Below are 17,634 nucleotides of genomic sequence, written 5' to 3' on the forward strand. Positions count from 1 at the left end.
GGTGAACTGACTGTTGAGGCCTGCACACATCAATTTGTGTTTTTAATACGCTGCATGGTTTGGAGTCGTTGAGTGAAATGATGCTAGTTTAATTTGCTTGAAGTTAACACTATTTTTAGATTAATGATAGAATCAACTTTTCTTTTTAATTTAAAGATCTGATTAGATTTTTCCCTAATAGGCAGAAGTATTGTTGTACAAGGGTACTTCTGTTTCTTTGCACTGACATCTAGCTGAAATCTTGCTTATTTACAGGTAAAAACATTAATTCAGCTTTGCTGTTAATTATATTGTCACGTTTCCTTGCCGAGAAAAAGCAGTGGCATGAGGCTTGGTCTGTATCATCTGTTAATAACAAAGATACTTGGAGTCATACTGTGCTGTACTTTGACCATTGTATTAAAATGGGAAGCTGGTGTCACAAATGACTTTTGTGAGTACAGCTGAGCAAAATTTATATATTTCAATTAAAAATACTTTGTGTAAAAATAAAATACATATATATACACACACACTCTTAGATTATTTTGAAAGCAAGATAGTAGAAGGAGATTTAACACATCTTTGAAAAGCTCCACTTGCTATGTTGCTTGATACACTAAGCCTAAATAGGAATTATTCTCATTTTCCACAAACCAAGTTTTTAAGGAAGCTTTAATGAAGTTAAGCTTTGAGAAGTTCTATTTCTAAACATAACTTTCTTTTGTATGCAACTTCATCCAATACCCTTTTGCAGGTCAACTGAAAAAGTTTCATTTCAGGTTAAAAAAGTGGTATTGGAATTAAGATGTATTTCTCCTCTGTAGCTTGCTCAAATAATGTTTTGCATTTATTTGAAAGTAAAATGTAGGGATTGTTTTGGGTACTGGTAAAGAATGTGAACAAGCAGTTACTTGTGTGATTTTACCTACCCATAAAGAACATGTGGTAAAATAAAAATTGAGAAGATATGTGTGTGCATATGTGTATTTTTACACTTTTCATTGACAGAAAAGACTCTGAAAGCATGGGTGACATTAACTACTAAATAAAGTGGCTGTTTTGAAATAGTTATTTCAGAGGAGAACGACATTTCAACATAGTAAAAGGTTCTGGGTATGCAGGGAAAATGGCATTAGTAAGGGAGAGGATATAAACGTGTAAACAGAGGAAAAAAGAGTGATCTGCTGTTACCATGTTTAAGTTTTGGCATGTATAATTACGTTAAGTAGTGGCTAGTAGTATGTTCCTACAGGCAGTGTTCTCAAGCAGGAAAAAGCATTAACATGCTTTGCCAAGAGGATCGGATTGCCTTCCATCCTTATCTCATCCATATGTGTGCGGATGTAACGTGTGTTATTAGATTTGCAGAATGTGTCATCGGTGATTGTAGTAATATTGTTGTACTGCAAAACAAAACAATTTTTTATAAATAAATACTCACACATATATATATATACACATACACCCATATATGTTGAAGAATTTTCAAACTTTAATTTTATTCCTCTTGCCCTCCCATTTTATTGTCATTGGGATTGATTTGTGTATACTATAGATATGTAGGAATCAAGTCTCTTCAAACCCATCAACGACCTGATAAGCAGTTTGAGGTTGTTATTGATATTTGCAATGTATTGTTGATAAAAGATTATTGCTTATTTTTACCATTTCCTGTCCTTGATATACAGAAACTAATGAGAAATTCTTGCATGGTAATTAGCTAACAAACAACTTCTGAACACCGAATGGTTGTGGCCATACAGATTAGAGGCAAATTGTTTTATTTGGAGAAGCATTAGACAACTGTAGCACAACTGCAGTGTGAACTGTTTTAAAAGACAGTGGGTTTGGTTTGAAGTATGTAACTAATGAGGCTATTCGTAATAGAATGTTAAGGAAATACTTCAAAAATACCTGAAGGTGAAGAATACGCAGACTTTCCGGTAAGTTAAGGGGAACAGATTCCAGTGCGTTATGTCCTAAGTAGAGGTAGGCCAAATTTGTCAGCTTCTAATAGAAAGAAAGAGAGATTATTAATGCTGATGTTACTTACTTGAGGTTCAGTAACTTGTGCCTGTTACAAGACATCAGTATTTTTTTCTGATCACATAGAAAGCCTGTAAAGTGATCTAATATGAAACATTCTTTTGCTGTGAATGTTGAATTCTATTGTATCAAGAAACTCATAGAACAGGCCTATGTTTTGGAAATTGCAGTGTCAGTTTATTGGTTATAAAACTTGAGACCACTATAAAGCTATATCCTTGTTTCTTAGTATTTATGTTGTCCTTGGAACTGTATTTGAGCCATCAATTTTTGAATCGAGTTTTTCTTTGCATGTAAGACAGAAAGGAAGTAGGTAAGACATTTTGTAGAAATTTTTTTTCTTATATCAAAGACATGAGAGAGTGAGTGCACAAAGGACTATTACTCCAAAGTGCCTTAAAAACAAAACAAAAGCTGGAAAGCTTCTCTGTTGTAGTTTGTTTCTTAGATTACAAAAACACAGAAAAATTCATTTGGTGGTATACTGGATAGTCTGATTACTAATTTTATTTACTTTGGTTACCTAAATTATTGTCTTGTACTTACCTTGAAAGCATTTGCTTTGATTCCTCTGCTCTTGATTCTATTTTGGTTTGCATTAAACGTTGTTAGTTTGGGAGGTAGAACAGGAAGTTTTATAAGTCGATTTTCAGCAAGAGAAAGTTCTTCCAATAACAGAAGCTTTGAAAAGGCTCCATCTTCTATTTCTTCTATCCTATTACCACTAAAATCGATTCTTCTCAAGGTAGCTTTACACAAAAGAAATGAAAATCTAAATGTTGGATTTATAATTACATGGCATGTGAAATGTGTATGGTTGTATATGTTATGTTACACTGTTGGCTGCACCATCCTAATTGTGATCTAAAAATGTAAACAACTATTAAAATACAGATAAAAATCCACATTTGGCTTTCCTTATGGTCTTAAATTTTAAAAAAATAATAATAAGGAAAAATACTTTGGATCCTTCCTTTTTTTCCTAGAGACATGATTTCAGTTATTCATAGAACTTGTCATGTTGTAGAGTGAGATAGCTGGGAGAGATGTCCCTGGAGCATTTGAAGGAAAAATAATACCTGGTCATTTAAGACTGGCTGGGAAGCAGAGTTAAATTTCATTTTTAGCAAACTGCTCTTTCTCTGATTGTGTGGGAATATTAAGATGGATACATGGGCCAAAATGGCTTTCCTTATTGCCTTCACAAGCATTGAATTAAATAAGTAATACACATAATGAAATCTAGCAAAGTATAAAATATATCTTATTCTGGTAATCTTGGGATACTGTTAAGGGACAACAACTTCAAATACACTATCAGGTAAATGGAAATTAAAATATCAACATTACTTACTAATGTCAGCAAAATCTGAGACTGCTATCCTTTTTATTTTGTTAAATCGTGCATAAAGATATGCTGTTTCCTTTGGCAGTGGAGGTACAGCTTCGATGTCTATTTCCTCGCAGTACACTGACCCGCTTAAACACACACAGAGCAGACAAGTAGGTAAATCTGAAAGCAAATTGTTTTGAGTAAACCGTTGAAAGTTAGTTGAATAACTTAAGCTTGAATATTCAAAATAGAATTTTCTCTAGTATCTTAAGATTTCCCAACATTAGATTTTTTTAAAAAATTCTATTCACATCAAGTTCTGAAAAGATTTAATATTCTGAACTCTTTTGAGTTTTGTATCCTTTTTATTGTGCATAATTTCCCTGTGTATGTTCTCTGTTCTTATCTGAGCATGTCTTGAAATGCTATTAATCGATCTTAATTCAGTTTCATTCTTTAACTGGCTTAGAGTATTGTGAATATGACAACTGCAACTCTGTGGCCATGCTAAATGTCATCTTTAGGACCGTTATTTTGAAAAGAGAGATCCATGCAGGAGAAACATCTGGCAGTGCACACATTTGATACTGTAATTGCATTGGAGCATTTCTGGCAGGGTCATGTATACTCTGTTACTCCCAGCTACTATTTTGTCTAATCATTTTTATAAAAACTCCAGCAATGATTATTATATAATTACTTTAGGCAATCTGTTCCTGTTTTTTACTGAGTTTTTTTTATAGCTGTTATTTTTAGTAGTGAGGGAAACTCTGTATCTTTTTTTAATGCAGTTTAAGCCTATTATGGCTTGTCCTGTTCCTCATAGACATCAGTAGAGTATTAGTAATTTCTGCTTTGCATTGAGCCTGTATGACAGCAATATTAAAATACATATAACGAATATGGCTTTCAATGCAGTTTTGTCACCACGGCTAGCACTGATCCTGTATGACAGCAAAATACGTATAACAAATATGCAGTTTCATCGCCACTGCTAGCTGATCTACTGTGTTTTCTGTATTGTGAGACTTTTGGTTAGCTTCCAAATTGGTCTGGCTGTAGCACAGAGTGTAGTGTCATACTGCTAGGTAGTTTGTTATCACTACGTAGCAAAATAGGACCTTCTGCAACCAGTAGTGTTCTAGAAGTAGCCAGTCAATACTGGGAAGCCAACCCAGTATGTATCATAGAGTAATGCTTTTTTTTCTTACAGAAGTACTTCAGAGAAGGGAATTGAGATTTTGAGCATTAGCTTTGTGAGTATTACTGTTTTTTAGACTTCAGAGTTCTGCCCTTGTCTGTTTTGATTTAGTGTCTTGTTTGTCATATGCTAGAGTGTAGGAAATGGAAAATGTTTGTGAAACAATGTTGTCACTATTTAAAAGGCAACAGTTTTTATGCTTGTCTGTGACTAGAAGCTCTGGTGTTCTTACAGATTTGTTCCGCTTTTGATGGGGGCTTGTTGACAGATATTCTTTGGCAATAACTAACCTTGATTAAAACTTTGGCGGAGATTGACACTCCAGTGGTCTTGCTGAATCATCAGTTATTTTTGGAAGTTTAGGTCACAGATACACCTGAAATGTGTGTCTCTTTTTCAATGCTCTGTTTGGCAGCCACGTTGTTCCTTTCACATTTAGAAATCATTGTGGGCAGTTAGGAGAAATCTGGACAATACATCTCAGAGCCTGTAGGAAACTCAGGCTAGTGAAGAATGTTCCTGATGTATTTTAACCATTGACATCCCTGATCATCAGATGTAAACTGTGAGAATAGCCAGTTCTTCAAATAGATCTATTTAAGTAATTTAAGCACATCATATGTCATCATTACTTGGTTAAACTGTGGAACTTGTTGGGGTGTGTATTTTGTTTTTCTTGGTTGTCTTGCCTAACTTATTTAACTTGGGTACATCTCTACAGCAAATATGACTGGGTTAGTCTGTAGAGATTCTTACAAGCTATGCTTTGTGTATTCGGGGTTTACCTGAGGATCCTTTAAATTTTTTCTGCCTGCTCCATCAGAAGTTAGAAGATTTTCCACAGGAGATATGAAAGACATTAATAAATGAAAAGATTAATTCTATATCCCTTGTCATCCTTTGCATATTAAATTTTCATATTAAAATATGTTCTTTTGGAGAGCTTAAATGTTACACTATTGATATCAATTAACTTACTTGTATCCTTTGTTGGTGGTACATTGCGTGCGCTGTCATCCCCTTGCAGTCTTAGGGAAGTGTCAAGAGAAACATTTGTTCCATCCTTTGTGTTGAGAGCAAGTGTTATTTTAAAAAACAAACAGCAAACAAAAAACCACAGAGTATTACAAGGATCTGAAATAGCAGGTCTTGTAAAAATGATCTTCCTACGATATATCTCCTTATGACATTTAATTTTTAAAATACTCTTATACGCTGGATGACGGATGTGATGTATTATCCCTTTTGTAGATGAGCTCTTCACTTTGAAAGGCAAGAAGGGAAAGTGGTGCTGCTAGTGTTCTTTAGAAAAGTAAAGTTCTTTAGGAAAGAACAGTAGACACAAAATAAAAATAGAGAGAAAATATAGACTACATGGTGGGGAAGGAATATGTAAGCAATGGGTATCTACCAAAACCTGGAGTTCTGAAGACAGATTTTGCACATCATGCAAAATTTGAAAGGGTTCTTGTGAATGTAAGTTGTATTTTTTGTATTATCCAAATAATCCCAGTAAAATAACATTTCCTTGTGTTTAAACTTATTCAGAATTCCCTGTTGAGATAGTCATTGCATCTTTCCAATTGCAGGACAAAGAGTTTAGTTTATAAACATGTTCCTTTCAAGTATTGGCTGAAATGTAGCAATTCATTTCCATTAACTGCACTTAAGTCTGTTTTAACACCTGGGCTGCTGACAGAAAGGGCCTTTTGTGATGCAGGAAATGGTAGTCAGGTTTTCATTGAATACCATAGGAATTTTAGATAATTAGAAAGGAATTTTCGAGAATGCGACACTACAGGCTTGGGGAAGAGTGGCTGGAAAGCTGCCCGGCAGAAAAAGACCTGAGAGCGTTGGATGACAGCCGGCTGAACGTGAGCCAGCAGTGTGCCCAGGGGGCCAAGAAAGCCCATGGCATCCTGGCTTGTATCAAAAATAGTGTGGCCAGCAGGACTAGGGAAGTGGTCATCCCCCTGTCTCCCTCTGAGGCCGCATCTTGAATACTGTGTTCAGTTTTGGGCCGCTCACTCCAAGAAAGACATTGAGGTGCCTGGAGCATGTCCAAAGGGCAAGGAAGCTGGGGAAGGGCCTAGAGCATGAGTCTCATAAGGAGCTGCTGAGGGAACTGGGTTTGTTTGGTCTGGAGAAAAGGAGGCTGAGGGGAGACCTTATCGCTCTCCACAACTACCTGAAAGGAGGTTGTAGCGAGGAGGGTGTCGGTCTCTTCTCCCAAGCAACAAGCCATAGGACAAGAGGAAATGGCCTCAAGGTGTGCCGGGGAGGTTTAGATTGGATATTAGGAAAAATGTCTTCACTGAAAGGGTTGTCAAGGACTGGAACAGGCTGTCCAGGGAAGTGGTGGAGTCGCCATCCCTGGAGGTATTTAAAAGATGTGTAGATGTGGGGCTTAGGGATGTGGTTTAGCAGTGGACTTGGCATTGCTAAGTTAACAGTTGGACTTGATGATCTTAAAGGTCTTTTCCAACCTAAACGATTCTATGATTCTAATTACATACTATTTCTAGAATTATAGTATACATACAGTGGGTTATACTGAGATTTGCGTGTATTAAAGTTAAGGGGATTTTTAGGTTGACTGTGGCAATTGTGCTTGGCTAGCATAATTTGTTGTCTTTTTTGATGGGGAATAGTTGTAGGAGAGAGTAAGACAATATTTTTGGTCTGCATTGCTATTGAAAACACATGAGGAAAAGTACATTATCGGGTGTGGAAGATGTTTTTCTTTAAATGTGCTTAAGGATCAGGCCCTGGCAGGAGTACGGTCCCCTGTTGAAGAGAGCTGCTTGTGCACTAGGAGTACTCACAAGTGAACAGATATTTTTTTTTCCCCAATTTTTTTTTTTAATTCTTCCCCACTCACCCCCATTCAGGCATGTAGCACACAGATAGTTCATCTACTAGAGCAATGTGAAAGTAACACTACCTATGAAGTTACTTTTGATACTAACTTTGTTTTATTTAGTATTTGGTTGCTTGCATATATTTTACTGTGGGGAATTCTTGTATTCGGCAAAATAAAACCTTCAAGCTTGACATAAAGCCTGAGAAACAAATATCTTGGCCAGCCTCTGTCATTTTGACCCTTTTTTAGCCTGTGAATCATCCATCCCTTGGCTCTTCACTGCATCTGTCTATCCAGGCTATGGCTCTTTTTTGCCTGTTGTTTTTGTGTAAAGTTTGGGATAGGTTGGTTTGTTCTAGTAAGGCTTTTATACCCAAGTTAGAATGCTGGCAACAAGTTTAGCAGTTGTAGCATGAAACTTCTGTGTAGGGTAAGAGCTTCTGCAGTGTGGGGTGTAGAGAAGTTGGGGGGTGTGAGCTGAACAGTTAGATGCAAACAAGCAGCAAATCTTACAGAAGGTTTCTGCAAAAATGTTTAGCTTGCATAGATATGTTGATTAGGCATGTGAAGACATGGTCCTTGACTGAGGTATCCATGCCAGTAGAGACTTCTGTGTAGATGGACTTAGAACAGAACAACTGTACTTCTATTGTTGTAGCATGTTTGGCTCATAAGGGACATTTTTAATATGCTTGTATGAAAAACATGTTTGCTGACATAGCATATCTGTACCAGGTGTAGATTTCTAGTACAGTATCCTACTGGAGGTGTGATCTATGAAAGAGTATGCATGTGAGTTCTTTGCAGAATACAGTGTACAACTTATTTCTGCAAGAGGTAAATGTCAACAAAAAACCCCTCATTATTTGCAGAATACTGTTAAATCCACAAAATTAAACAACAGGTTTCCCCCCCCCCCCCAAAAAAAAAAAAAAAAGAAAGAAAAAGTGGTATAAATAACCAATATATTGGAAGTATTTCCCAGTCAGCTATAAAAATTACTAGCCGTGGAATATCAGTGCAGAAGATTGTTTGGATTATAACCACAGAAAGTTAATTCCTTGCATATGTAGGGAGTGCACTGAAGGAATATTGGCTTGCTTGCACACTTAAATTCCACCTGCCTCTTGAACTTTACTCCACATTACCCATGTAAAACCACATTAATGTTCATCTTTATAACACACAAAGGCCTATAAAGCTGATAGTTTATATTCAATGGAATGAATTAGTCCAGATATGAGAGAGTGCCTAATTGGATGGTTCTGTTCTGTTGTGGAAATTAAGATTTCATATTTTAAAACTTCTAACATTTTTATTCAAGACTAGGGTGGCTGTGGTTTCAAATAATAATCATTGTAATAAATTTTGCTTGGCTGACCTTTTCCTTAGCAGTAGACTAAGGTTCACTTCATTTTGTTGATCACTAACACAAATAGATTTCTTCTGATGTCTTCACTAAAAATCTTTTTTCTAGCTATGTGTTCAAGCACACAGTAAGGAGTTAAATTTGTCATGCAAGATAGATTTCTGACTGGGCATGTTTGAGGAAATTTGTTGGCATGCATTTTAGTTACAGTTAACACTTGAAATATTCTGGGAGCTAGAATTTGTGCAATAAATGAATAGAAGATTTGTTTGCACATCCCATGAGTTAAATTGGGAACACTGGAACTTGTATAGATGTATTTGTTGCACATAAGGAACTAATTTATTATTTTGCAATGAAAACATGTAATTGGAGAACGGACCTGATGGAAATAATCACTGACTGCATTCCTAGAATTATCCTAAGCAGAACCGTTGGCCTTCAGAAGACCTCTAGTTTATAGCACTGCCAGTATGGACTTTGATTAGTCTGTGGCACATCTGTTGGCACCATTTCCTTGTAGGTATACTCCTTATTGTTCTTTTTACTGAAACAGTAGTGTATTCTTACTAGAAAGATTTTAGTAATGTCATCTGATGCTGTGCCTAACTAGTTAAAATTAACATTTTTAGTATTTTTTTTAAAAACGTAGTCAGTTGAGAGTGGATAGCCACCTATCAGTTAAAAGTCATTTAAATGGTCTCTTTTTCATAGGTGTATGAAACGTTACTTCCTCACTGTGGCAGATGTCAGATTTAAAAATACCTTAGACATTTTAAAATATAAATATGTAGCTGCTGTTTTTAGTCTAACAGTGGAAAGGTATAATTTAAGTAGAATTGGGAAAATATTAAAAGGTATACATAAGTGATTTTTCTATATATGTGCTGCAATTTTTTACTTTACTAATTATCTTTTGCTGTCGTCTTTTTTCTTGTTTATCAAACTAAGTCATTGTAACAAGTACAGTTAATATTAATGAAAACGAATTTATTGATACTTGGTTGTTACTGCTTTGTTTGGATATGTGGTATTTTCCTTGGCAACTAGTCTTGGGGCAATCATTGTTAGTTTTTCTTCCGTCTGCCTGGTCAATGCTGTATCTCGTTCTCTTCATGTGTATCGTTTCGGTCCTGCCAGAGGCAGTCTGAACAGATGTATGAGATTTTTAACTGTCCCTGTCAGCTGAGGCTGTTGCACTTCATTTAACTCTCCTCTGGTTTTGTGTCTTCTGCTCAAGTGTTTAAATTAAAAGGCATGTATGTGGAGCACGTAGCAAAAAAGTTCAGAATTGACCGTTTGGGGGGGCTGGTGAGTGCCATGAGCTGTAGTCTTTATTGCTACCTTTAAGACTCTCAAAGGTTAATAATATAGGTGACTACCACAGGACTGGACGTTCCATAGTAGTTCAGGACTGCTAAACTGTTGACTTGCAAAAAAACCCAAACAACCCACCCCTGAAAAACCAAGGCAAAAAACTCGATAGTTTGGTAAGTCACAAGAGAAACTGTGTTATGCTGGCAGGTTATGCCCAATAAAAAGTACTGTTTCAAGTATTACTTTGATATAAAAAAAATTTCCTAAATAAAATCACCCTCCTTGTTTTTTAACAAACTTACTGTGTTAATACAATGTTACTCAAACTGTTGAGCTACTATGCTAGTATATCCCATTCTTGAAATTCTTACAACAGTAGGCACATAACTACAGCAGAGTTAAAAATGATGCTTTAGTCTTATTGTGAAAGCCTGTCTTTTGTGGGTATCTCAAACTGTAGCAAGGGTAATATTTTTGTGGTTTTAACTTGTGGCTTTCCCAATGTCTGAAACCGTTGTATGCTTTGCTATTATTATAAGACTTTTCCATAAAACTTGCATACATGCATGTAACACCTTATTCATATAATGCTTAGCAGTTAAAAATATTAAACTGATAATATAAATAAAATACCTTTCTTATATCCTTGGATTGCATTTCATAATCTTGTTGGATCAGGCTTCCCATGGTAACATCTGTATCATAGTCATAAAACTGAAGTGATTCTTGCTGTATAGGTGGTGCTGAATTTACCGAAGGTACAAACACAAACAAAAAAATAGTAGTCTGCAAAGTCTTCATTCTTGCACGGAACAATGTATCTGGCTTTCACTGAGCTGGTGCAGATCTGCTCGTGTGTTGACTATGGAGAGTACTTTCTTTGTGACTGGAAACGAAAATGCAATCCGTCAAAACAATATTTAAAGCCTAGAGGACTAGTTGGCAGAGGTTTCTAACGCATAAGGAACATGGAACAATTTTTAACTCTTGATATCCTTTAATTAGACTCTAGCATTATAAAAACTGTTCTTAACATGAAAAGAAACTGGGAAATAACAAACAACATTTTCCAACTAATAAGGAAAATATTATCTTAATCACATTTGCCTGTTTCCCAGTGTGTTGTTTTTGTTAACAGCAAGAGGATTGTGTAAAGCATTTTATGAAACATATGACATGTATGTAGCTGAACTAATTAAAATGAGAGAGGTTCAAATACATTTTTCTTGGCTGTCAAAATAATGATTTTCAAACCTAAATGCTCCATAACAATAATCTCTCATTGTCTTTGTCTTTACATTTGAAAGTAAACAACAGAAGAGAACTTTAAAACCCCCTGAATTTTTACAGGTTGTACAGTTTTCAGGCAGGGAAGAAGGCTACAAACACAATCTTTAAAACCCTTTAAATACACAGGCAATAATTTTAAAAATAAATCTTTACACAGCATTTTTTTCCTGTTTACTGTAAATTAAGTGTTTTATTTAAGCTTTAGGTTAATATACTTTTAGGAAAAAAGTCCACCTACCGTTTTAGCAGATTCAAAGTTCTTCTGTGATTGTCATAAAACCAGATATCCTTATCTATATATTAACCTAAAGTGGATTAATAAAAGAGTAAAGTTATGAATTACATCCAAATTGTTGAAATGAATACTCTTTAAAGGTTGACAGTCTTAAAAGTGCTTTCCATGGGGTAAAAAGTGCTTTGCCAGCATTCTTTCCCTAGGGTAAGAGGTAATATCCTGGAGCAGGGGGGTTGTACTTTGAATAACGTTCGTAAATGTTGAGTCTGTCTAGCTCATCCCACTTTTGATATTACTTGTTAAAATGGTAGCCTTCTGCTTTGTGGTGATTTACTCTTTATAATTGCTAAGGCTTTTTCTGTAAATCAATATTTATTGTGCAAACTAGAGGTCTATAACAAGGCATGTGTTATTCATTTTGTTTAATGGTTTAGCTAAGAGACAAAGCAGCTGCTTTCTGACTGAGACAGAGGTAGAGCCAAAACATACGTATACCATATTAGTCACATTTTATGAGTAATAAAATGTTTCATTACGAGTTGTATATGTTTAGAGAAGTTTCACCTAAGTATGAAATGGAAACTTTTCAGTCTGAAGAGTTCTGGAAACAAAAAATACATTTTAGAAGTATGTGTGTGTGTGTTGAGATTTTCAGGCAAGTAATTGATGTCTAAATGGTTCATTGAATGACTTGTTAGGCAATTTATTGAAAAATTGGTTTCACAATAAATAACTTGTTTTGAGTAAAGTTCTGTGTCAGGTCTATAGATAACTTAGTAAACACTGTCCAGGTGTAGAATTTTCACCTGAACTACAAGCAGCAGTTTTCTGGATTTCTAATGCATTTCTTCCTCCCCCATCTTTTTCCTTATTATGTATTTTTGGCAGTCAGTACAAATGGGAGCCAGATGACCAACTTTGACGTTTACAAAGTAGGTTTTTTGAGTCTTTAAAAAGTATGTAGCAATAAAATCTATTGGGAATATATTCAGATTTACATTCTGCTTTCATTTTCATTACTTTTTTTTTTTTTTAGATAGCACTGTCAGGTAGAGTAATGTTGGGGATAAACAGAGGACCTATTTGGTTAAGTTTTCTTGTAAGTGCTGCCTTGTTTAGAAACCAGATGTCTATAGTAAATCTGCAAATTGTAGAGGGGGTACAGCCATTTGCTTTCTAAACTTTTTTCCAGTTTATAATCAGTTACCACTTTCTGAACTCATTAGGCTTTTATAAAAATGTTTTTTGTTTAGCTCATATGAAAATTAAACAGTGTCATAGTTTGGACTTGGAGCTTGCTCTAGGATAATGATTTTGCTCTAAGTATATAACTGAAATGTAAAGAGAAGAGGCTCAATAATGGAAGTTGGACTCTGAACCACATTGGTTGCTGTTCTGCTGGAACAATAAGAACAACAGAAGTTTTGAAGTGGCTAGGTTGTTAAGGTGTTTTCTGCTGCAGTACATAGGAACTTTCAGCTGGAAGTACTGTGTGTGATAGAAAGGGTGGATTTGCTGAGAAAGGGACAAAAAAGTTGCAGTGTCAATACCATCTTACCATCCCTCGTGGTTTCATGCATGTTTCGGAAGTAATGACAGCAGCTCTGCTTTGTACTTACCTCTTTCCAGCTGCCCCCACCAAACAGCCACATTAAGATTTCATCTGGCTCTGGGGCATCCAAGTTTGTCCAATGCTTGAATGTAGTCAAAGGATAAATGTTCTAAGGAAAAAGTATTAAGTATTGAAGCTGAAAGCATGATATAAAACATTAAATATATTTGTTATATTCTTATAAGGATTTATTTTGTAAGTACTGAAATCCTAGATTTCACAGTTATGTATATGGAATATCTTGGGAATATCTTAGTTTTTTCCTTATATATGACAATTTTTAAAAATGAGGGAAAATTCCTAGATAAATGAGGCCCTGAAAATTTAGGCAGTCTTCATGCAAGAAAGCTCTTACTTGCTTTGATCTGCAGGAGGAGAAGAGGCTCTGTAATGTCAGAAGACTTCAGTAACAGCTTCTGCAGAAAACATTGTCAAAAGTCTGTGTTCATCAGGCTCACAGGATTTCAGTGGTATGCTTACCACAAAAACATGGTGTAATGTGTCTACTCAGTGTTGTTATCCAAGCACTTATAAGAAACTCATGAACACTTACTTACAAATACATTTGAAGAGTGATATGTTAAGTAATTACTTTGGCATGATGTCATCAAGGTTTACCTTACAGTATAGTTTTACTGTTGCTTTAAACTGTCAGTGCCAAATAAAGTGGTAGTCCTGTCCCGTATTTCGTCTGCTTGTCAGCCCTTGTGCCAGGAAGAAAAAAAGTAGTAACAAATAATTTCAAATAAAAACTGTTTTTATCTGAACATGTAACAGATGCTCATAGCGGCCCAAGGAAGAGGATGGCACAAGTAGCTGCGAACAAGGAAGGAGGGTGTTGCTTCTTTCAGCAACAGTGCTGCTTTATTCTCGTTCACAATGACTTGAAACAACCACAGTATCCAAAAATGAAAAGTGTGGTTTGTATGCATTGGCAATAGGGAAGCTAACAGGAATTATTCACCCTGGCAAGCAGAGAGTGCTTTCTAGGCGTTGTTAGTGCTTAGAAGTTTGATATATAGGTACCTGTTTCTTGGACTCTATTTACAAGGATCTATGGACTTAGAAGGTGGTTTCTTTTCTGAAAACCTAAACAAGCTCTGCTGTTAACTAATTGAGCTCCAGTTTTTGAAGAGGGCCTTGATAATGTGTTTATGGTATGCTTTCTGATTTGTCAGGTGTGCCTTTTTCTTTTTCCTTTTTTTTTTTAAACTCATGATATCTCATTTTCCCTGACTGACTTTTCCCAGAAGATACTTTCACCGGAAATGTTAGGCATTTTAAATGGCTATTTTACTAATTGTGTTGAAATGGAATCCTGGCTTAAATTTGAATGGTAGTAATTTCCCCACAATTTTATAAGGATATGAAATGTAGCTGAAGGTGTAAATGAAGTATAACATGTTTTACTTCTCCTAGAGGGAATCCAAGTCAGTCTCACAAGGGACACTTGCTCTCTGGATTCTGCTTTCAGAAAAACTTAATGTTAGCGGAAAAGGGTTGCATACAGAGTAGTTATAAAATTTGTTTCCCATTGTGGCCTACTATCACGATAGACAATGAAGAATAAAAGGCTTTTAGGAGAGACAAAGAGAGAAGCTGAATGGGTATGGCTGGCAGAGGTAGGAAAGGTATGGGAGAACAAGGCAAAAATTAAGCTAACTATCCAAACTATGAGTTGCTGATTAAATCTTCTTCAGCATCTGGGAAGGAATCAACTATTTAGTAGTGTTTATATGTCAAGAGCAAGTAAAGCGAAAAATCAAGCTGAAAATATCCTAGAGGAACTGAGGCAAGATTTTGTTTTGCAGGCAGATGACTGGGTTTTGTGAATTATTTGAACTGGCTGATTTTCAGCTCAGTCTATTTATCTTGTACTTGAAGTGGCCTCATATATTCTGCCCTGCTCAGAGCTTTAGTATGACTAGTTCATTTCTGTTCTCACCTTTCTACTAACACTTCAAAAGGCAGATCAAAAAAGAAACCAAAGTTTTCATTAAAAACTAATCATGCAGGTGCATACTGCAAAAGCTGCCATGAGTAGTTCTTATCCAGTTCTCATAGGTGCTACCACGTTTATTACTTTTTTACCATGTTGGTGTTTAGCACTTTTTACTTAATGCTTAGTAGCTTAATATAAAAATGATGGGTGAGAGCTTTTCTGTACTTTTAGCATTGCTTTGAAATGCTGTAATGTGTTTTACAATGAAACTGAGGGCTGGTTGCTGAGAATTCTCAGTGTGAGGCACTTATGTCTGGTTCCTGGTAAATGCCTGCAAGGCACTGAACTGATTGACCTGAAACGAGCCGGATTACCAGAGGTGGTAGCCTTTCCTCTCTGTAAGGTTGTTGGTTGGAAATTACTTCTTCAGGGTGCCTGTAGGAATTACGTAGAAGCAGGGACTGGCACTGCCTATATAGAGAGTTGTGATTGTGTGGTGGGAGGCAGAATGCTAGGAAGAAGAGGGAAGAAGAAGAAAAATGAAGGAGGGGAAAAAAAAAAAAAGGCTGTTCTCTGGGGTGCATGGCTTAATAGGGCTATGAGGCAGCACTAGGGAGAGTGCAGTAAGGTTGCTATCAAGATATTCCTTATGAAGTAAACCAAAGCTGAAATTTTTTTAATTTTTAAATACCCAGGTTTGTTCTATATTTAGGCAAAGAAAGCGGTATTTTTGCAGCTGCTTAAAGACCTTGGCTTTCATCTTGTATCATAGTCTCTAAAGGACAACACTGGCAAGTTCTGTAGTTTCTGGGTTTTATTGTTTTTAAGTGTTCTTAGAAGAAAGAAGTATGGATTATTGCTTAGCTTCCTCATGCTTGATGAACATTGGGAATCACCTACACAGAACGTTCAAAAATTAGTGTCTTCTCTTGGGTAGAAATGTGTCTGTGACAGAACAAGATGGGGACAAATTAAGAAAGCTTTTAAAAGACTTCTGGGCATTTATAGACCTAGACACAATGGTGAATTTTCTTTTGTATGTGATTTTTTTTTTTTTTTTTCCCCTCCATGCGGAAGGTAACACACTCAGTATTCTGTAGTGTATCTTTTGTACACTTAAGTACTCTTAAGTGTGAATGGGCACTTTACAATGTTGACCAGCTGCTCTGGATAGGAATAATTATAATAGAATGGTTTTATAGAGTAAAAGGTGGTTATTGAACCAGCCCGATAACATGTACAAAATAATCTGTAAGCAGTGAAACATAGATTTCCTGTTGAAGAGAACAAAGGCATGAAGTGATGTTAAAACTGAACTCAATGTTTGTCTTTTTATTTTCTTCTTTTTTTAACCTGAAATAAATAACTTAAGTGTTCTGGGTTGTTGGCTACATCATTTTCTTTTTCTAGAATACAGGCCTTTTCTGCTTGACTGTTTGTGTGGCCTGATTAATTTATCTTCTAAAATTATTTTTGTCTCTTTGATGGTACAGCTGCATGTTTTGACTCCTGCATGTATGTGTGATATGGAACTTCTCTGTGACTCCTGCATCCCTCTCTGCTTTTTGTTGAGATCCTGATACAGGGGTATAAAAATAGTTTTAAGGCAATTTAATGTCTGTGCTTATGCTGGGGCTGCATTCATTCTGGGAACAAAAAGCCAGAGTACCCAAAAGGGAGGTAGCAGTCTCCTGGTTTGTTCTTGAGCAATGCACAGAAATTGGACTGAAGGTGATACTATAGAAGAGCTGTGTAATTTTAAGCAAAGTATATTCCAATTCAGCATCCTTGAGGGATGGAGGGGAGGGTTCAGAGGTAGTATTAAATGTAAAATAAATGGTCATCATGTCTTACAGAGAAAACATAGAACATTCCTAAAGATTCAGAATGACCAAAAAAGTACCGGAGATGAAATAGTTATATGTAAACACCTCCAGTATTTTTATGAAAAGTTGCAACTATTTCCAAGGCTCAGTGAATTAGATTAAGTTTAGGTCACTGTTAGGGCCACCAGCTGCAAAACAGAGACAGCTGAAAAATGACCTAGTGATTGTATGAACATCCTTCCATATGTTTCTGATTTATAATCAGAATTTTTTAAAGCTGAAGGCATTGCCCTTATTCCTTGCATTTCTGGAAAAGAAACAGACTCCTTGTATCAGTTACTGTGTTATAAATTAATAAAGCACATTTTTAAAATGATGCACAATAGTAAACAGAAATCAAACTATGGTTAACAAATACAAATGGTAACTGGAGTAATAGTACTGTCTGCTATTTAACCCAGACCCCTCTGTTGAACATATGTTCTCTTGAACTTTGCCTATATATCATCAGTTTATATCCTGAATCAAAAGCCAACCTACCTCAATTTATTAAAATTGCTTAGAATTCCTTCCTGAATTGACATTACTTCTTTATAATGATATTGTCATTTCTTGAGA

General features: G+C 35.8%; 2 protein-coding genes across 2 annotated transcripts in view; one reads left to right on the forward strand and one right to left on the reverse strand.

The window, feature by feature from the left end:
* The window catches only part of CENPP (centromere protein P), a 153,795-nt gene that overhangs the window by 19,312 nt on the left and 116,849 nt on the right, over positions 1-17,634 (forward strand). The window lies entirely within an intron of this gene.
* OGN (osteoglycin) lies at positions 516-12,069 on the reverse strand. Its single transcript, XM_075513964.1, has 7 exons — positions 11,640-12,069; positions 10,745-10,997; positions 5,541-5,625; positions 3,383-3,541; positions 2,575-2,777; positions 1,897-1,992; positions 516-1,385 (listed from the first exon to the last, which is right to left on the reverse strand). The coding sequence occupies exons 2-7, from the start codon at positions 10,910-10,912 to the stop codon at positions 1,215-1,217; spliced, it is 882 nt and encodes a 293-aa protein (XP_075370079.1). The 5' UTR covers positions 10,913-10,997; positions 11,640-12,069; the 3' UTR covers positions 516-1,214.

Source organism: Mycteria americana, chromosome 11 (genome assembly GCF_035582795.1).
Source record: "Mycteria americana isolate JAX WOST 10 ecotype Jacksonville Zoo and Gardens chromosome 11, USCA_MyAme_1.0, whole genome shotgun sequence".
NCBI classification, from domain to species: Eukaryota; Metazoa; Chordata; class Aves; order Ciconiiformes; family Ciconiidae; genus Mycteria; species Mycteria americana.